This window comes from Bos mutus, chromosome 14 (assembly GCF_027580195.1).
Source record: "Bos mutus isolate GX-2022 chromosome 14, NWIPB_WYAK_1.1, whole genome shotgun sequence".
Taxonomy (NCBI): domain Eukaryota; kingdom Metazoa; phylum Chordata; class Mammalia; order Artiodactyla; family Bovidae; genus Bos; species Bos mutus.
Genome location: NC_091630.1, coordinates 23,030,575 through 23,052,870, shown reverse-complemented (window position 1 = coordinate 23,052,870; position 22,296 = coordinate 23,030,575). Strand labels below are relative to the sequence as shown.

At 38.4% G+C, this 22,296-nt stretch overlaps 1 protein-coding gene across 3 annotated transcripts in view; it reads right to left on the bottom strand.

The window, feature by feature from the left end:
- ZFPM2 (zinc finger protein, FOG family member 2) overlaps positions 1-22,296 on the bottom strand; it is a 525,087-nt gene that overhangs the window by 167,404 nt on the left and 335,387 nt on the right. For all 3 annotated transcript variants that reach the window (XM_070382168.1, XM_070382167.1, XM_070382169.1), the window contains one exon: positions 11,626-11,737. In XM_070382168.1, coding sequence (XP_070238269.1) covers positions 11,626-11,737 — 112 coding nt within the window. The remainder of the gene's footprint in view (positions 1-11,625; positions 11,738-22,296) is intronic.

Sequence of the window (22,296 nt, the reverse complement as noted above, 5' to 3'; positions counted from 1 at the left end):
AGTAAGAAGCTGTTAGTTACACTTGCTCAGCCATTCCCTGCAGAGCTAACTGACATTCCTTTCCTACTCTGTTAGGAAATGGAGGCTTAGTCTATGCAGAACTGGAACAGAGGTTTTAGATATAGAGAAATATACTCGGCCAAGGGTTATACTACAGTGTCACCAGAGTTAGAAGACTAAGGGAACATCTACATTCTCAAAAATGAGATAGGACTTTCCTCAAACACCACCTGGTCTAGTCTGCCCACAAAGTCCTCAGATTGCTGGCTATGAAGCTCATCTATCTCAGAGATGAGACTGGTGTTCTCTGAGACTGGTATTCTCTAGAGAAGCTAATCGTGCTAAGATAAAACATTACATACACTGCATAGGGAGACATCATTACCATGGCGAGGTTACCATCCTATGACCCCCCAGTTGACAAGCTCTGCCTTCTCAGGCTGCTCTTGCATTCAGCCCTTAGTGCCCCATTCTTAAATGATGGTAAAGTAGATAAAGTAGATATGGATTTCCAGCCTCTTGAGGAAAGCTTCAACACTAAATACAGGGACAAATACAGGTGGAAAAAGTAAGAAAGAATGCACAGGACATACAATTTCCTAATTATCCTCTACCTCCAAGTTTCAGAGATAAAGGAAAGAATATCCATACTAAAAACAGCAAGGTGTTGAAAAAAGGTTACAGTCAGGGAAAGATTCTGTACATTATAAATATGAAAGTTAAAATTCAATAGTTAAGGAAGTTAAGGAATAAAGTTTGAGCACATCTCAGAAAGTGCAACAGTCAGATTATCTGATTGGGAGAACACTATTAAATGCATAATTTATATTGATTTCCATGTTTTAAAAATCTGTAAGTCATTCACTTACCCATTAATCCCTTCATAAATATTTAGTGAGCACCTACTATGTATCATAGATAGCTAAAAAAGCAGACAAAATTACTGTCCTTAAAGAACTCACATTCTAGGGATAGGAGGATGACACTAAATTTTTAAAATAAATTCTAAAATGTCAAATATGAAGATAAATGCGAAAGATATTATGGACTGAATGTGTCCCCAACTCTAAACTTTAATGTTGAAGCCCTATGTGATAGTACAAGAGGTGAAGCCTTTGGGAGGTAATTAGACCATTAAGGTGGAGACTTCATGGGACTGATGCCCTTATGAGAGACATGAGGGAGGAAGCTCGCGCTCTCTCTCTGCCTCCCCGCCACACAACCATATGCGGATACAAGAAGGCGGCCATCTTTAAACCAGGAAGATGGGTCCTCACCACACACCACATCTGCCTGCTCCTTGATCTTGAACTTCCCACCCTCCAGAACTGTGCGAGAGAAGTTTGTTCAGCTACCAGCCGATGGTATTTGGTTATAGCAGCCTAAACTGCCTAATAGTGTGGAGAAAAATGAGAGAAATAAAGACAGAGTAGTTAGGCACACCCTCTGGGAAGGCACTATTTGGAAAGAGTTTCAAATGAGGCAAGAGAGGGACCAACGTGGGGGCACAGCAGGGCACAGTGCCAAGGCCCTGAGGCAGAGGCATTCTTCGTATTTTCAAATAAAAGCAAGGGCCTGAGCCACTGGAACAGGACAGTTGGAGAGCAGCAGTAAATAAACCCAAAGAAGTATCCAGGACAGACCACGTAGGATCTCTTAGGCCAAGGGAGTAACCTTGTGGGCTTAGTTCAGGTGTGGCCCATGCTTTTCCTATAAAGGGCCAAACAGTGAACACTTTAGGTTTTGCAGGCTAAATGGTCTCTACCACAATTACTCAACTCTGATGTTACAGTGTGAAAGTAGCTACAGACAAAATATACAAACAAATCATGGTAGCTGTATTCCAATCAAACTTTACGTACAAAAACCAGTGGGTCAGACTTGGTCTCTAGGGCCATATTGATTCTTGTAATCAGACACTGCAAAAGGAAGCTATTCCTTGCGGGGTTATATTTTCCTTTTCACTTTTCCATTTTATCTGGGAAACAAGGAGCAAGGTCATTATTTATTAGGGGATGGAATATATCTGGGGAGACAGAAGTCCAACACAGTCACTCTGAAGATGAATTTGGAAGGAAGATCTGAGTAGATGGGCTCCTTACTCTGAGGGTTCACATTCACTTGGTGTTCAAATGTAAACTGGTCAGCATTGGTTTCTGTTGTTGTAGCTTTGTTGTTAGTGGTGGTGATGGTTCATTGTTTCATTCTGACCACACCTTATATAGCATTCTTTGTGGACCAGGCATCCTTTATAAATACTACTTCCCCTAACTTCTGCTGCTTGGATTAAGTGAGGGGAAGGTGCAGAGATTGATTGATTAGGAAGAGGGTATTCAGGGCAGTAAAGGCCAGAGTGGGTACAAGAAAGTAATTAGAATGATGGACTCATGGAATCCAAGCCAGGTCCTCTGGAAGTAAGGACAGGGGCTGCTCGGCAGGACAATGGTGGTGAAGAGGTAAGAGCATCAGATGTTTATTTGCTGTTGAAAAACTGTTGGAGTCAGGTAATGAGTGGAGAAAAAGCTGAAGATTTATATTATCTTCTAGAAGGATGTAGCTACCAACATTCTTTTCTTGACAGCTAAAGTCTTGTTTTTTATTAAAGGATGGATCTGAGCTTCACCTTTGACACGATAATCAATAATCTTACTAAAATGCCAGTGTGATCACGTGTGCCTCAGAACTTTCTGTAGCTCCCTACCATTTCCATGATGAGGTCTTCAGACTGAGCACTCAACTGAACACACAACCGGACCCTCAGAAACATTTGCAGGCTTGCCTCTCACTGGTCTTGTTTGCAAATTCTCTGCTCTGACTAAAGACTGACACTTTCGTGGCCTGTAAACTTTCAGACACAGAATCTCAACCTCCCCCAATGCCTTCCCCTTTTCTCAAATATGTATTCAACTTTCAATATCTAACTAAAATTTCCCATCCTCTATCAACTTTGCCTTGGTCATATAAGACAGAACTCAGTCTTATGCAACCTCCATTAATTAAGCTCTTTCAATAAACCCCTTAACTCAGGGGTGTGTTTCATGTTCCTCTGTACCCCTCACGACACCTGGGCTGTATCATGTGCAGAGCACGTGCTCAGTTACTTTTATTTTATTTGGAAAAATTATCTTACGAAATACAAAGTGCCAGGACATTTATAGAGACACTAAAGAAAAATATGTATCACTAGAAAATAATTTAATTTCCAGGGATGAGGGATTTCATGGGTAAGGCAAAGATTTTTGTTCTTTTAACTTGAATTGTATAAAAGGAAGAGCTGGAATGTAGTTAAAACAAAAAGCAATTTTCATTTCCAAATATTTTTCTTGAATTATATAAGAAAAATAAAGTGAAGAAAACTATAAAATAGGAATACAAAAATTTTTACCAAACCACATCACCTTTACAGAAATACTTTTATAGTTTCAAGCTATTTCTTTTCGTGTGTTTCACTGTACATATATATTTTAAAATATAATTATAATCATACTAGGCACAAAACCTCATATTCTCCTTTTTTAGTTGAAATTATAATAACTTTTTTTATGTAATACACTGTTTTAAAGAATTATTCACAATATCTTACTCTGAAAACATTCCCTAAAGAGTTGTCCCTCATTTTAGCTGACAAAGATACTTTTGGGGGTAGCTTTCAAGATTAGCATCACTTTGAATGACAAGCTAACATCCTTGAATGATAGTGAGTCACCTCTCAAAAGACCCCACTCTTCATTTTTCATTTTTATACTTATGAAACTGATATATTCTTAGTTCTTATCATTTGCCAACATCCTACCTGGGTTTTTACCCCTAAGAGACAGAAGCTTCATTCATGAATGGATCAGGATGGTTTAGGATATATTTTCTCCAACATATGAGAATGCATCTAATCCATGGAAATAATTAATGGTATTATCGTGCAGGATTATTTACCAACATTTCATTAAGGAAACTCACAGTGATGTGGATATGAAAACAAGTGTATTTTTTCACATCAAATAGCACACATTAATAACAACTCAGGACATAAACTATTCAGTATGACCAGATTCACACTGAAATAACATCAGTAAATCACTAATATAATTGTAAAAACAGTAAATGCATAGTAAAAAATGGAAATGGCAGAAGGCCCGATATTTGCTGAAGTTGCTGTCATTCTGCAATTTGCAATAGACAGCTCCATTGTAAATAACACATTCACTGGTGGGGTCACTTGCCTTGACCTTAAGACCCCCTCAGAAATGACAATTTGAATCAAAACGATGGTTTTCTAAAGCAACCATTTTTACAATCACTGATTCCTAGAACAGGCATAATAAATTGCTTACCCCTCCAAACATCTCTCATTCTTAGAGAACATAACCGGAAAAAGCCTCAGATGTTCATGAAACATGTTGGGTTTTCGGCATCGCGTTATCCTGTGGTGCTCTGCAATCAATTACTGTTATACCACCATCATTAATAATTTTCTTAATGAAAATGATTCTGTTGATCTCCGCTGTATTTTAATTATCAGAGTTAAGCATAATTACACTGCAGCTCTGAGCTGGCATGTGGACTCCTTTAGGGCGCAATTTTGTTTTAACACACTGATAATGTAATTTTACATTGTGTCAGTTTGTTTGGTTATTATCCAGTTGTACAATTCCACTGTATTCCTGATAACAGATAATAACCTTAGTACCTCCTATATCCTGAAGTCATTTCAAAAGCAATATTGGAATTCTGCGACTAGCTAACTTAATCGCCTTATGATTTTATAATTCCTGCTGCTAAATATTTGGTTCAGGCACCCACCCTCTTATACATTTTCTATGAACTACAAAATGGTTAAATAAATACTTAAATATGAGCACAATTTTTTCTTTTCAAATTACTTTCTTACTCACATAGACTTAGGTCCTTTAAGGTAAATATGAACTTGTAGGCTAGTTAGGAAAACTGGGTGCTAAGTTGGACAAGGCTGTTGTTTCAAAATTCTAGGAACATGCAACAGATACTCTATTTTAAGCTGTAAAATAGTCCAGACCTTTGCAAGGGTCCTTCACAATGACAGATCTTTGTTTTAAACAGTTGATCAATTTAGTCAGTGTATAGAAAGTTGCTCACCAGAGTTAGGTCGTATTAGAATTACTGTCATTATTTCATAGTACCTTGAACATAGTACTCAGCCAATCAGGGATTAACTGAATTAACTGCGTCGTTACATTTGTGTGAACAAGCAAAATCAGAACTTTGAAGATGGTCATAGAAAGATATTGGAGATTAGTCTTCTACACGACTTTAAATTCCTGTGGTCTTCAAAGCAACAGAGAGATCAGCAGAAGGTACTGCTGTCACTGCTGTTTTAGTTCTGGAAAACTTTTTCTGAAAAACCAAATCACAGAATGAGGGGGGAAAAGTTTTGCTGATTAATACGTATGCAAATTTGTGAGGAAGACCAATACCTTACAATCTTAGCTTAGTAAATGGTATCTTCCAAACTCTGCTAATTGTGCTAATTGGGATTCAAGGTCAACATACTCAAGACTGAATCCAAATTTCATCACTTATGATCTATATATCCTTGAATTATTTAACTTACCTAAACTTGGGTTTGTGTTTGTGTGTGTGCTAAGCCACTTCAGTCGTGTCCAACTTTTTGAGACCCTATGGACTATAGCCTGCCAAGGCTCCTCTGTCCATGGGGATTCTCCAGGCAAGAACACTGGAGTGGGTTGTCATGCCCTCCTCCAGGGATCTTTCCAACTCAGGGATCGAACATTCATCCCTTTCGTCTCCTGCATTGGCAGGTGGGTTCTTTACCACTAGCACCACTTGGGAAGCCCCAAACTTGAGTTTCCTCATCTGTAAAGTGGGAATAATCCTGCTTACATCATAACTTTCTAAATGGTAAATCAGAAAACATATGTAAAGAGCTTAAAACCATGCCTGGCATAGGGATAAGTGCTTAATAAATGGTAACTGCTATTGCTTGCTTTAATGTTATCATCATTATCTTTACACTAGCATTTTAAATAAGACTTTCATTAGAAATATCATGTGCCCAAGGGGAAAAATTTATCTTTGGGCAAAGGCTTCTGGCCTCTGATTCCGTAATACAGGTCTCTGCAGATACTGTGGTTTCACAGGGACTAAGTGGGACTCAAGGAATTCTTGGCTATACATCTGGAATCAGATGACCATCTTTCCTTGCACACTTGTTTGATGCCAGTGTGGAGGCCTGGCTTCATTTTCCCTAAATTTGTGCTGACATATAACCAAAAGGGCAAACAGGACTGAGAATAAGATCACCTGCAATATAATATTTATGACAACATATGCAGTTATGTGAATGGATGAGTCTTCACAAAAATCCTGTGAGATGGCCATTACTACTTCATTTTTACAGCTAAGGAGATATGATTTAAAGAGGAAAAGTGATTTGCTCAAGGATCCATCAAGCAATAGTTGTTGTTGTTTTTTTTTCCAATAATATTGTGCTTTTGTATAAAAACAAATTTTCCATGGTTAAGGTGAGAGTGAGGGTTAGCTGATACTTTTTCACTCCTTTGATTGACAAGGTTCATGCTCTTCATCCGAATACCCAGAGAATGTGGTTCTCCAAAACAACATGGCATGAAAATCCAAAACCCCCAAATAATGTAATTATCCCTCATTTGGAGGGAGCTCAATGAACAAACCCACATTTAGAACCTTTAATGGTGCTAAAGGTTTAATTCTGAATGCTCAAAAACATGAAACTCAAAGTGACCTATTTACTTCTCATAAATGAGAAAGGTTACTATACTGTGCAAACACTATAAAAAACATCAAGGTATAGAGAAAAGAAAAGGGGTTTCCAGTGCTTGACAGGTATTCATGGATTTTAGGAGCAAGGGGGCAGACCTCTGCTCATCCTCCTTCCAGCAGTCTCCCTTTAGCCTCAGCATGGTGCTTTTTAGTATTTTTCCACTGGAGATAAGTAAATTAGAATTATCTGGAGTCTGCTGAGAATAATGGCAAAAACCAGACAACCCAACAAGTCTGGTCCATCAATGTCTGGATGAGCTAATTACTTTCTGGAATGACAGGGGGTAGTTGAGGCAGGAAAAAAAGTACATCAGATTATAATATTAATGCCAAGTACTATTTTTTTTACTCAAATAAAACAGGATGATGGCAGCCTGTCAAATAGCACTAAGTAATATAATTCTATAATAATTATTAGATGGACACCTGGAAATGAAAATTTTATCATTATATGTAATGTTAACACCAGCCCACATTTAATAATACTTCAAAAAGTAAGTATATCTCTTAAATTATAATGGTTACACATTAAGTGGTCTATCTTACATGCCATAGGAAAATATTATCAAAAATTTGAGTCAAGGCATTTAAAAATACAACATATATGCATCTTACATTCTATTTATATTAATAAATAGGTACTAATATACTTTCAGATAGTCAGATCCAATGAAAGTGACTTTGGCATGGAATTCATAAGTATTGTGGTACTTAGCTAGGAAACAAAATAAGGCAATATAATTTTGACATCAGTGAGAGTTGATCTTCAGTGACAGCTCTTTAGACATGAGGAGTAATGCATTGCATGTGGGTGCATGGATGTTAGCCTATCAAGCAACCGTTCTTTATTATATGGAGTAGCACTTAGGTTTCATTTGGGAAACTACCTCTCCTGTGTCTCATTGGGTCTCCTGTGTCTCACTGGCTTATATACAAAACTAAAGAGGATTGTAGTTTGCAAAGAAGAGTCACAGTGATTAATTGGTTCAAGGGTTGTATGTGATGTACCTCAAACAAAATCCAGAAAAGCTCTATTTGCATGGGCATTGCTCTGCTTGTAGAATATAAGTTCAGAGCTTCCCACCACTTGACAAGAACATTTCTGAGAATAAAACACACAAAAGAAAGATGAAGCAGAAGATAGAGACAGTCTGGGGACGAAGTCTGAACATCTGAATTAAACCGATCCTGAAGTTTAGAATATCCCTCGATTCTCAGTTATATGAGCAGATGAACCCTCCTACCCTCAACATACACACACATACACACACACACACTTACACTTTCATTTTTTTTTTTTGCATAAACCCATTTCATTTGGATTTCTATCATTTGAAAACAAAAGAGCCCCAACTGATAAATAACATACATGTTATGAAAATGTCTCACACACTATAGATGTCCAAGTCAATATGTACCTATTAAATCTAAATCACCAATTTCTTTCAACTACAAAACTCTTTTGCTTAGAGAAGGCTTATCATACCCAGGGGCTCCCCTGGTGTCACAAGGGTAAAGAATCTGCCTGCAAAGCAGGAGCCATGGGTTTGATCCCTGGGTTGGGAAGATCCTCTGGAGAAGGAAATGGCAACCCACTCCAGTATTCTTGCCTGGAGAATTCCATAGACAGGAGCCTGGCAGACTACAATCCATGGGGTTGCAAAGAATTGGACATGACTAAGTGACTGACCAACAACAAGAATCATACCCACAGTCTGTGAAGACAGAAGGCGTCAGAGCCCACGCAGTCCTGGTAGCAGTGATTCCTGGGGTCCTATTTTCCACGATATGAACAATCCGTAGTATAATCCTAGAATACTGAGGTATTCACAGAAATCTGAGTGAACTATCCCCTTCCTCCAAAGGCTATCTGATTACTAGCAATTAGCATCAGGCCTCTGAAGCCCATCTAGGGGATCAGAGTAGAGTCTACAGCAGAGTTTTCCCAAGTGGTGTCACCCAGAGCACTAACTCCAATGTTCCTAAGGATCTCCATAGAAAAAAATGTTCGTATATCATACAGTCAAATGAGTTACAAAGACTTTTGTTTTATTTCACTACAGGACTTCTCAGAGCATTAATACCAGCAGGCCTTGTGAGTTTTCAAGAGAGGCCAAAATAGGCAATATTTGACCTTTCCTTTAATCTTAGGGTTATGTGAAATGCACTTTGGAAAGTGCCATATTATAATACTCTGTGATTTCAGAGTATTATAGTACTCTGAAATGCCTAAGTAGTATAAGAGAATTTACTCAGCATGGAATAGTGTCAAGGGGAAAGGTAGTCATACAGTTCAGAGAGTACAGGATTTGGAATTATCAAAACCTGGATTCAAATTTGGTTCTCTGTTAGCTCTCCATGAACAGAGACAACCATACTACTGCTCTGAGCCACTTACAACGTCAGGTTGTGTAAAATGAGAAGCATATTACCTATCTCATCTAGCTGTTTGAAACCTTAAAGCAGGGAGCACTTATTCTAATATGTATAACTCAGACCCTCAATTAGACAGATACATGTTTGCACCCCACTTTAAACACTTAGTAGAATATTAAAGAAATATATATGTGTAACTGAATCACTTTGCTGTACACCAGAAATTAACACAACATTGTAAATCAAGGATACCACAAAACTTTTTTAAAAAAGTGAAACTGAGACAGAGCTACGTGACCATGACAAATACCTAATCTAGCCACGTCTCAAGTTCACTTTTTGTAAAATTGAGTATGATGTTAATTACCTACTAGGAGGTATTAAATGATGATTAAATGAAATAATGCATATACAGTAGTTACTGCGGTCCTTGTTATTTGAATTGCAATACCCAACACTGGTCTTGTAAGTTGAACAATATCAAGTTACCTTTTGTAGGTTAAAAACTATTGTATTGTATATTAGGAATTCATATTGAGTAGATTGCAAAGGCAGGCAATAATAGCTAACTTTTTACAACTTTTTCTTTTCCTAACATATAAAATGACCATAAAATGAGGTGAAGAGAGCAATGAGGGAAGTGCATAGAATTTGGTATGGGAGTACCAAGGAGAGGATTGGGGGGTGCTTAATAAAGGGTAGCTGTTATTATCTATGTACAAACTGAGCACACAGTTGGGCTTAAGCCATGCTTTATGAGTTAATTAATAAGCTTCTGCAAATTACTCCCAATTGTTTATTGCTAGGAGGATTCAGATATATCTAACTATAAAACACACACACACACACACACACAAAAAACCAAACACACAAATATGTTCAAAGTAAAGTACTCCACTGAGCACAGAATTACAATTTTGTTATAGCTTTTCCCCTTATGTAACAATATAACAATCTTCTCTTCTAAAAGAATGCCTGATTTAAACATGTAATGAATTTGGATCATGGTAGAACAACAACTGCCTCTTGGTTCCTCCACGTTATATCGCCATCATAGAGATAAGACATTGTACAACAAAAATTTATTCCCAGTCATTGGTCCTACACTCCAAGCCGTCGTTTCTGTGGTTTGCATTTTGAATGTGGACACTGGCAAGCTGGTTCACTGTAATACTGCTTTCCATTTTGATAGAACATAGTGACATATCCTGGGAAAATCTCACTTCCCTTCTAGCTAAAAGCTCCCACCAGCATACCACAGGTATTTGGGGTTAGAAAATAAGTGGGTATGGGACCAGCAATTACAGAAGGAAAAGGAATATAATCAGATCCTGGTGTGCAGATTGTTTTTTTAGCTTGCAAATTCTCTCTTTTCGGTGTTTCAACTTTCAAAGGCTTATAGTAGTTTAAAGGCAATCCTCTTATAAGTGTACAAATTGTAATGATTATAGGAACAAGTTGTAATTGTTTCTAGCAAGTTTTTAAGAGTCTTTGATGTTATGATTAGTGTTTTATATGTTAATATATTGATAGGGGTGCTTATTTGCTTGTTCCCTTGTATGCTTTCATGGTTTCTAGGTTCAATGTGCAAACACATCTTTGATCTCAGTAGGTCTATTTGGTTAAAAAAGAAAGCGAAAAGAAATTAAACATGAGAAGCACAAGGTTTTGCAGTATTTACGAAGAAGCGAGATTAGGGATTTCACTCTCCAAGCACGGAGCTTGGGCCCAGAACTTGAATATGGAGGAAAGTGCAGCAAACCACATCACACACGCAGAGGGGCCTGAGTCTGGGGGAGCCCGTCCCACAACGTGTGTCATGGAGCGGCGGTTCCTTTATAGCCTGGGTGTAGCTGTGTGACGCAGTCTAGGCTGATGCCACACTGAGCAAATCAAAGGCAAAGCTCTGCAAGCCATCGCTTCCTCTCTCCCATTTGCCTCCTGCCCTTCAGAAATCACCATGGGGAGGAATTCTCAGTCTTTGCAATGGCTTCCTTTTCAGCTCTGCTCTCATTCTGTGTGATTTCAAGAGACACAGAATTCAGTGCCTCCTGGAGCACGCACCTTGACACCCTGACACGGACTGCTACATTTCAAAAGGAATTTACTTTTTGATGGATAATGCCTCAGAGAGGAATCTGAGATCTCATCAAACCTGCTATCAATAAAAGTAACGGCGAGGAAGGTACTAGTCAAGACACTCAAATCCGTGGTGAGGTGAACGTGCATGGTGCCAAGTACAGGCCTAACACCTTTTGTTTTATGCTGAACAGGGGGAAAAAACCAGAAACAATCGGTAGTCTTTGCTGAAAATACAGGTTAGGGAGATGCACAAGGGAAAAAGGAGGAGAGAGGATCCCATTTTACTTTGTACTCCCCTTCCAGCTCATTGGTGCTGTTCTGCAACGCTCAGGTTTCAATACCTCCAAAGCGTGAGCGAAAGGCTCTAGCAGTTACCTTTGCTGTACACAATGCAGTTGTTTTTGTTGTCTTCCACTCCTTGCCAAGTCACATCCAGCAGCCACTTGGGACCAGCAGTCAGCACCATCGGGACCTGAGCCTTTGTCTTCTGCAGAAAGAATGATAACAAACAGATGCCATTTGCTTTCATTGATTACAAACTTGAATAATAACAGTACTAATCATTTTATTTTCCCAAATAACTAAATCTCCCAAACCATAATCCAAGTCCTATTCCCCCGTCTCATGATATCTTTTTTAAGACGACAGAAGCTGTAAAGCTTTACTGCTTTCACTAATCTGAATGGTAGAATTATTATCAAGATTTTTTTTTTTTCCCTAAATGATACTGGATCAGATCTCTAAGATTAGACAGATCTCTTGCGGCTCTGAATTATAAAGAGAATGCAGATGACTTTCATTGCAAAGAGCAGAGTGTTTAGAAGTGAACTTTAGACACATTGTACTTTATTATCAACAGGATCTCACTATTTCCTGAAACAGACAGGAAAGAATTTAAAGAATCAGGATCCATTTCAAAGCTCTATCCTGAGCAACATTTATATTAGAGTAGGAATTTATTCTGAATGAATAATGAAATCCACCGAGCACCCTTGCCTAAGTATGGATATGCAGCCTGACTGAAACTGAAATAATATTAATGCTAATGACTCACTATACACTGTCTCCAAAAAGACTATAAAAGAGGAACTGGGAATAAATTCAGATGCAGAGCAACTAAAGCATGACAATTCCTTGCTCTGAGAAGCACAGAAGCAGGGAGGCATGTGCTCTAGTTCTAACAAAATATTTTCAGTGTACATTTTAAAAATAAGGTTCATCATTTTAGGCTGTTTGGTACCCAAATTATTTGTCTTTATGTTAACATGGCAGGAAATCAACCAGGGAGGAAATAAGTAAGTCTGAGCAAAACTAGTGTTTCCGGATGAGTCAGAGTGAATCGGCTCTGTGAATTCAGATGTTTATCATTCACCTGCCCATGTTCTGTATATTAACTATCATAAAACCACAACACAGAGTACAATACAAGGGTCTCAAGGTAATTTTTGAACTAAATTTTCACCTAGATATGATCCTGCCGAAGACACCTCCGCCCATTTGGGGATTTGCTAACGTGTCACAAATTTCCCAAATTGGCATTAGGAAGTATTCACTTGAGGAGTTCTACATAATCTAGCCATTTCAAATCTCTCAGGAGTCCAGAGACCTCATTTCACTGGCCAAATGACAACAATGATAGTGCATATATTACAGATTTATTGATACTGCAAAGACATATTAAAAGCTATGCATCAAATCAATGCTAACCCATTTTTGACATATCAATTATATTGTAAAAGGTAAAACTACCATAAAATATACTTAATGGAAAAATCAACCATGGTGGACAAACTTAAAAATAACTCTAAAAATATTTCAAATATTAAAACAGGAGGTGGCAAGCTGGACCAACCCTAAGAAATACTAGTATACTGATTTTTCAGAGTCAAGTTAGTATGTTAGTCACTCAGTCACGTCCAACTCTTTGCAACCCCATGGACTGTAGCCCACCAGGCTCCTCTGTCTGTGGAACTCTCCAGGCAAGAATACTGGAGTGGGTTGCCATTCCCTTCTCCAGAGGATCTTCCCAACCCAGGGATTGAACCTGGGTCTCCTGTATTACAGGAAGATTCTTAACAATCTGAGCCACCAGGGAAGCCCTTTTATAGCCATACTTTAATTCATTTTGAAATCTTTAATTTTCAACTATCTATCTCAATATTTGGAAAGTAAAACCATGTGAAACAGTTATCTGAAAGCCCCATGGGAAGAAAGCAATTTCATATTACAACTTTTTAAAACAATCTAGGAAAAGGGTTATCAAGTTATCCCTCTGGTTATTAGTCTAAGTGATGATCTTGTTTTTCCATTTTCAAAATATAATTTGAGAATAAGTAAGCTTCTTCAAGGGTTTTCTTGGTAGCTCCGCTGGTAAAGAATCTGCCTGCCACGCAGGAGACTCTGGTTCTACTAGGTCTGGAAGATCTGCTGCAGAAGGAATAGGCTACCCACTCCAGTATTCTTGGGCTTCCCTGGTGGCTCAGCTGGTAAAGAATCTGCCTGCAATGCAGGAGACCTGGGTTAAGTCCCTGGGTTGGGAAGATCCCCTGGAGAAGGGAATGGCTACCCACTCCAGCATCCTGGCCTGGAGAATTCCATGGACTGTATTCTATGGGGTAGCAAAGAGTCAGACACAATTGAATGATTTTCTTTTTTCAAGCTTCTTCAATCTGAAATGGTAGTGACTGATAAACAATTAAATAATAGGTCTCAACTGTGTATATTTCAGCTCCTTGTACTACTAGAGAAGCAGGAAAGTCTATAGATCAGGGTCAGCAGGTCTCCAAATCATAAGCAGAACAAGTCACAAGAGAGACTCTACCATTTCCCTAAACCTGCCCATGGGGCATTTAGTGGTGTTATTTGTAACTTCTTCTCTCTTCTGATCTTAAATAACAGACTTCGACAATAGGCACCTGGTTCATTTATACTGTAGTCTCTTATTCCATGAGAAAGACATGCATTTTAAATGATGTAATCTTTGTGTGCCATAGTTCTTAAGGCCACATGCATTTTGACACAGTAAATCGTTTTTATAATTTTCCATAGATAATATGAAAACTAAATATTGATCACAAATTCTTGAGGGGATCTTTTGCTGTAAAGTAAATCAACTGATCTGCCAATATCACAGTCTTTCATTCATTTCACAAAGGAACCTACTGATTCAGTCTTGTGCTTGGTGCTAGGAATACGAGCGGGGCTTTTTCAGTGAAGGATATAGGTATATTAAAGCAAGTTTACTGTAAGGCAGAAAGTATCAGGGAGGGGGTGCAAAGTCATGTGTAAACTGTTTTGGGGTCAATGAAGGGCAAGCATCCTGTCCTGTGGACTCTTGGGACAGGATCTTGAAGTGTCGTGCTCATGCTCAGCTGTGCCCAGATCTTTGCAACCTCATGGACTGTAGCCTACCAGGCTCCTCTGAGCAAGAACATTGGAGTGGGCTGCCATTTGTTACTCCAGGGGATCTCCCTGACCCAGGCATCAAACCTGTGTCTCCTGTATTGCATGCGAATTCTCTTGCTAAGCCATCAGGGAAGTTCCCTCTTGAAGGGTAGATAGGAAGAATTTGCCTTTGCTGGTAATGGCCCTGGACAAAGTCTGAGCAGTGTATAAGAGTGGTAGGTACAGGAAATAGTGACTAGTTCTGGGGTTCTTTGGTTTCAGTTCTTATATAAAGTCTTTATAGCTGTTCTTCATATACAGAAAGCCCTAGGTAACAGTAGGGTTTCCCCGGTGGCACAGTGGTGAATAATCCACCTGCCAATGGAGGAGACACAAGAGGCGTGGGTTCAATCCCTGGGTCGGGAAGATCCCCTGGAATAGGAAATGGCAACCCACTCCATTATTCTTGTCTGGGAAAACCCAGGGACAGAGGAGCCTGGTGGGCTACAGTCCTTGGGTCGTAAAGAGTTGGACACAACTGAGCACAGCGTTCACAGGAAATAGCTTCCTGTCACCACTGGAATCATCACTGATACTATCATTATCACTATTGATAAGCCAAAGAACCATAACAGCATATGTGTCTAGAAAAGCAGGTTAGAAACAGATCTTGAAAGACCTTTTCATAGCAAAACTTTTTTTTGTGCCTAAAACTTTCAGCAAAAGGAAGACGGTAAAGATGTTTTAAGCAGGAAGAATAAGGTTACTACTGTTGCTGCTACTTGGGCAAAACCTCCTACTTACAGTCCTCTCATACATTTTCAGATAAAGATATTGCACCTCAAAGATTAAATAATTTCCTTTAGGTTGAAGATGAAGCCCATATTTATATTTAGCTCTGTTTCCAAACACTACTGCTCCGAGGGTGACCAACTGTCGGATTTTCCTAAGACTGAAGGGTTTCCCAGGATGTTGAACTTTTAGTGCAAGTCCTGGGCAAACTCAGATGACCTGTCCATCCCTGCAGCTCCTAGTCCAAAACAGTATTAATGGTTCACATCCATGAAACACTTGCTAAATACTTCTCCTGAATTATCTTATTTGATTTTTACAACTCCGGAAGTTAGGTATTAACCTTTTCTCCATTTTTTTTTCTACATAAGAAAATTAAGATTTAGAGGATTTGACTTTGTGGCACAAATACGTATAGTTATTTGATATCTATTCTTAATGGCAAGTTAGGCATTGCATCTTTTAAAACGTTGGCAAACCTTTATTATGCCTGGGCTCAGAAAGAAGCTGACATTTCAAGAACTGAATTGAAAGGAAAACAATTTATTTGACTCCAAATCAATAAGGCAAAAGCAAAAATGTAGGAAAGAAACACTGTGAAAGCTATACTCAAGCTGTAAAGAATAAGTAGATAAAATACATCTCAAGGGACCAGTTATTACAGTTTTGAGGAGGCAAGTCAATTTCTTTCTGAAGAAGTCAACTTTTGTAGAGATTGACTGCCTCCAAAGAAGATTACCAAGTGTGAGAAGGAAGGTGTTAGTCAGGATTATATGAAATCTACACTCTAGCAAAATCCATGAATAGAAAATAACAATAATATCCACATTGATCATTAGGTTTACTTTCCCGTATCTCTACCATAAGGATTCATACAAGTCTAGAATGTTAAGGGCCAGAATCAACTTTAAAATTCAGTGAGTTTAATTCCATAATTTCACAAATGAATAAAGTGAAACCAAAATGTTTATCTAGCATCCTATAGAGGTGGGATACAATTGGTACAACATGTTGGCAAAAGAGAATGGATGTAAAATGTATGGTAGGGCGCAAAACATGAACACCCTGATCTCTTGGAACATGTGAATATGTTATTTTACTTGGCAAAATGGATTTGAAGAATATGCTTAAGACTTAGAGTTATGATATGGTGACAGGACCCTAGATTACCCACACAGATTACCCAATCTAAGCACAAGTTTCTAAAAGTAGAAGGGAAAGGCAAAACAGTAGTCAAAGAAATTTGACATGAAAAGGATTCCACCTGCCTCTCGCCCTTTGAAGAGGGCGCACTGCAGCGATGAACTGCACGTGTTGGGGTCTAGAAACTGGGAACGGGCCTCAATTGAAGGAAGGGAGGAAAAGAGGGATTTCAGTTCTGTGGCCTTAGGGAACTAAATCTGCCAACAACCTCAACAAGCAGGAAAGAGATTCTTCCCTAGAACCTCTAGAAAGGAATGCATCCTGCTGACAAATTGATTTTAGTTTGGTGATACCCCTACTGGATTTCTGATGTATGCATGCATGCTAAGTGCTCCAGTCATGTCTGACTCTTGGACTATAGCCAAAACTTTGCAACCCAGTGGACCATGGCCCGCCAGGCTCCTCTGTCCACGGGATTTTCCAGGCAAGAATATGAAGTGGGTTGTCATTTCCTTCTGCAGGGCAATCTTCCCGACCCAGGGTTCAAACCCATGTCTTTATGTTTCCTGCAATGGCAGGTGGGTTCTTTACCATTAGCACCATCTGGGTAGAACTTTAATATAGTACCTATGTGTTTTAAGTCCCCAAGTTTTTGACTATTTGTCTTGGCAGCAAAAGAAAACTAATACAAAAAACATTCAAATGTACTGACTTACAGTTTAAAAAATAATTTCCTTATCAAATGCACTCAAAAGTGTGAAAGAACTCTTAGTTGGAAAAATACCAAACATACATTGTTATTCCACAATCATCAGATATATTTAATATTTTTCCCTTAAAGTATGAAGAATACAGTGGTAACCAACATTTTTTGTTTCTATAACTGGGTATTTAAAACATTTTATGATTCACTATTAACTTTATAGTTGACGTGTGACAGAAAGGACATTACTGTCCTTGCATTGAGATGATCTAGGCTATAATCCTGATATGGCTATTGGCAGACTCTGGGACCGGAAAATCAGTTAAACATCCTGAATTTCAGGATAAGTATCTGTAAAATGGGGATAACGATTTCTACCTCAAAAGTTGTCTTATCAAGTGACCACTATGGTGCTTTATACACCACAGATACAGTGCAGACTTGTACCGACTACCTACATGAATAAATAAATTAAAATGTGCAAAGAGTGCTTCCAGAATTCCTATTTCTCAGACACTGGTAATGTTTATAGGGATTAGGACAGAAGTCAAGACAAAAGCTATGATCCAATTTAAAGATGGTGGTAGTCACTATTGCTATTGATTAATTATTTCCACCTCTCAATTTCGCAGGTCTCTTTTAAATTTAGGTATAGGAATATATGACTTCACTCCACCAATGAAATTGAGTAAGCAGTGATTCACGTCCCTTTTACAAAGGAGCTGTAAGACCAATGGACTCACCATCATGCCTTGCCTCTGTTGAAGCGACTGTCAAGCATGTAAAGAAGGAAGACCTCCTAACCACAGAGGCCATGTAATATGAGAAAGAAACTTCAAAACAATGTATTTGGCCCTGCTAGGTCTTAGCTGTGGCACCAGCATCCTCCTTGCAGCACACAGGATCTAATTCCCTGCGCAGGGGTTGAATCTGGGTCCCCTGCACTGGGAGCACAGAATCTGAACCACTGGACCAAAAGGAAACTCCCAGGGAACTTTTTTCATGCAAAAAAAAAAAAAAAAACTATTGCAATATTAGGGTTGCTTGCAACCTCAGCAAAACCTAGCTCATCCTCATTTATACACAGGTTTTCTTCATTTTTTTTTTTCTGTATTGAAATAACCCATGGGGTTTTACAGGTTATAGTTTGTACTTTATATCCAGGCAGTCTCTTTTGGTGACCAATTTAAGATATAATGGGAACCTGAATTTCAGTTAAGCTGGAATGTTTTAAAAAGAAAAAGAAATAGTGTGTGCTTCTGAGGCTCTGCTTTGTAAGTTTAAGAAAAATCTGCACTCCTGGACACTGTTGAACCCAGAGTTTCATACTTAGACAGTCTACAACTAGACAAACTTGACAAGGACAAAACGGGTCAGAAGTGTCATTTCTTAGGAATAATTAGAATCATCTAATGTGGATAAAAGAGGTCAAACTAGCATCCACTTCTCACTAACCTTTGGAGTTACTGGACCGACAAAGGAGGTAGCCTTCAATAAATGTTTATACTCAAGCCAAAAGGTTAATGGAGATAAAAGTAGGCAGTCCAAAGGTAAAGAATAGAGGATAATTCTAACCCAAGAAACTGGTGACATAATGCTGTCTTAGGGATTCCAAATTTTGCTGAAAATAATTGCTTAAGATTTCCAAACTCAGGCTTACAAAGAGCTAGAAGTCTTAGGAAAATTTGACCCGTGAGAAGAGACTGACATTACAGTCTTAAAAAACAACCCACCCAGAAGTGGCATTTGATGGAAAATTTGGCCTCCACTGACTTTAGCTGGGAAATATAAAAAAATCTCACTAGAAAATCTCAAACTAATGCCATGAGATACACTTTCATGCTGCTGAAAATTTTCCCAATGTGTTATTTCCATAACTTGGTAATAGGTGAAAAGCACTGGGCCTGTTTGACAACATTCATAGCTATTTCAACAATTCATAGCTGTTTCTATTCTCTCAGCTTTAAAAACATATTTGATATTAGGTATTGGAGAACTTCCAAATTACTGTAGACATTAGATACATATAACTGGTACCAGAAGAACACATATACATATGTACACACACACACACAGATATAAATATTCCTAGCCCTTAGGAATGAGATGCCACCATCACTGCCAATCTCTCCCAGTTGAATTACTCTCTACATCTAAATGAAAAAAAAAAAAGATACTGCATGTGATTTGACCTTGTACTACCACAGGGAAAATTTTACACAGTAAAAGTTTCGGTTAATGTATCCAAGCAGTTCTCCACACTGGAATTCAATTCAAATTCAATCTGACAATCATGAAAACATTGTACCCCTCTCCTTTTAACTGTGTGAAGTCTCTAGTGGCAGTGAGCTAAAAATTCCCTTCACCAGCAGCCGAGTCTACAGAGGCATAATAACTTAAAATCTTGGACTACCTGGAGAGGGGAGAAATGTCAAGTGATAACTGAAAGCCCTCCACAATTGTATTCTCAGTAATTCTGGTCATGGTATATAGCCTCAACATTACTGATTTGACCAGAACTATAAAACTTTAGGATGATGATTTCCAGCTAATGAACTGCTTTTTACTAAATATCCTTTAAAAAGTTATACAGGACACCTCATGAATGTTTGAACTTGATGCTACCGAGGTAAACAATTTGTTTTTTCTTTCAGAAAATAAGAGTATCACTTTAAACTACACAAACAGGATCATAGTACCTCATGTGGTCCCAAAAGGTCAAGTTACTTGCATGACGATATAGAACCAGCTCAGAGAAGGCAATGGCACCCCACTCCAGTACTCTTGCTTGGAAAGTCCCATGGACAGAGGAGCCTGGTGGGCTGCAGTCCATGGGATCTCGAATAGTCGGACATGACTGAGCGACTTCACTTTCACTTTTCACTCTCATGCATTGGAGAAGGAAATGGCAACCCACTCCAGTGTTCTTGCCTGGAGAATCCCAGGGACAGAAGAGCCTGGTAGGCTGCCATCTCTGGGGTCGCACAGAGTCGGACACTACTGAAGCGACTTAGCAGCAGCAGCAGCATAGAACCAGCTTCTCAGCTGTAACACATGAATATTCTTCATGACCAGAATACTGGACTGGGTTGCCATGCCCTCCTCCAGGGGATCATGCCAATCCAGGGATCTGGGCATCCATTAAGATAATATGTTTCCATTTAAAATAAATTATAGGTTTCCATTTAAAATAGAATAAAATGGTCACTGTGGTATTAATGCATTGGGATGTCCCTTGAATGAGAAAAGCAGTATTCCTTTGGGTGTGTGTGCCTTGTCTGAAAACAAGAAGAGTGTGTGTGTGTGTGTGTGTGTGTGTGTGTGTGTAGAAACAGATTTAGACAAGTTAGTTTAAGAATTTTCAAACTCATATCAAGAATCTCACCTACAGTCATTGCTTAAAAACAAAATAACTTAGTAAAATATTATCCAATTTCCATTGCTTGGAAAAAAAATGCTAGTCACATTTTCAAACTTAAGTTCAAAGAAATTAAGAATATTTTAAAATTAAAAATACATGAAAAGTCTAAAAGGGAAGGACATCAGTACTGTGCTATAATAAGAATCACGACACTATATACCATTAGGCACAGAATGGATTTATGAATGGAAGTCCCAGGAAGGTTTCATTAGAATACTGTTTTTCATGAGCACATTTCTATAAAATATCATTTAAGGATGGCATGAGAGTGAAATTCCAGAGAACTTCAGCTAACAAATGTCTCCAAGTTCACTGTAGTATGTGGGATCGCAAACATGATAAGAGATTTTTCAAAAACAAAATGAGTGTGAAATACAATGATAGAATTCTTGGCTACTATATACATACTCCTTATGTCAAAGACAGTTTTATCTCTATGAACCCAGAATTTAAATAATCATTATCACTGAGGTATATTTGCTTTTAGGTCTCAAAATGGCTGAACACATTATCTTAATATGAGTCACTGCTTAAATATAGAAATCTTAGTATAAGAAATAATGATCTTTGTGAAAGGGAACACAAATAGTTCCATATATACAGATCATTAAAACAATCTCTTAACTTCCAAATAAAAATAATCATTTTGTTACATTTGAACAATAATATAAAGTCATTGTTTAAGAGTACTCATACTAAAGGTACAGATACTTCATTTTTCAAATGGGAAGAATCTTTAAATGAGTAATAAACATCTACGTTATCCAGATATTTATTATACTTTCATTTTCAAAAAAGAATAGACTCATTTCTCTTTCCCTTTTGCCAACTTCACTCCCACAGTCTCATCTGTTCTCCACATACATTTGGCTCCAAAGAGGAACTACTCCCTCCAAACTGGCAGCCATTAACTTCAACCTTTTATTTTATACGGCTCTGAAAGTCACAGAGTGTTTAAGGAGTGTTGTTTTGCTCCTGGCAGAATTTCTGGGCTTGCACTTGGTGCAATGTGCAGAAGAGTGTGAGCGCAGAAACCTTGGGAAGGGAAAAGTAAGTTGCTCGAGTAGCCCTCCTCACACGAGGCTGTCAGAGAAACCTGCACAGGGCTCAGGGGCCTGGAAAGCAGTGGATCCAGCCCGGTGACCTGAGGCCAATCACTTAACCTCTCCAGTCTCACCCTTCTCCACTGGAAGATGATCTCATAGGTCCTTACAGCTTACAATAATGTCATTATAAGCCTTCCCATTATAGAATTTTTGTCAAGTCTAAACGCAAATCTCGAGTGTGAAGGAGACAATAAAAATGAAAATTCAACATGCTGGGTTTATACTTAAGGAAATGCTACTATTTTTATTGGCAAAGCAATAAATGAAGCGATTCTAATTTACTTTACTTGGGTATTTTAATACCAAAGAAAATGGTGGGGTCAGAGAAAGTGGTGTGGTGGAAATAAAAATGTTTATATAAAGAATCTAGAGAGCAGGAAATAGATCCACAGACAGAGTCAACTGTAGATGGCCTATTTACATTAGAAGGTGGTAATTTCTATTCAGGAGTGTCTTTGTGAGAAGTACCCCAAAGGCATTGAGTGGAAGAGAGAGAA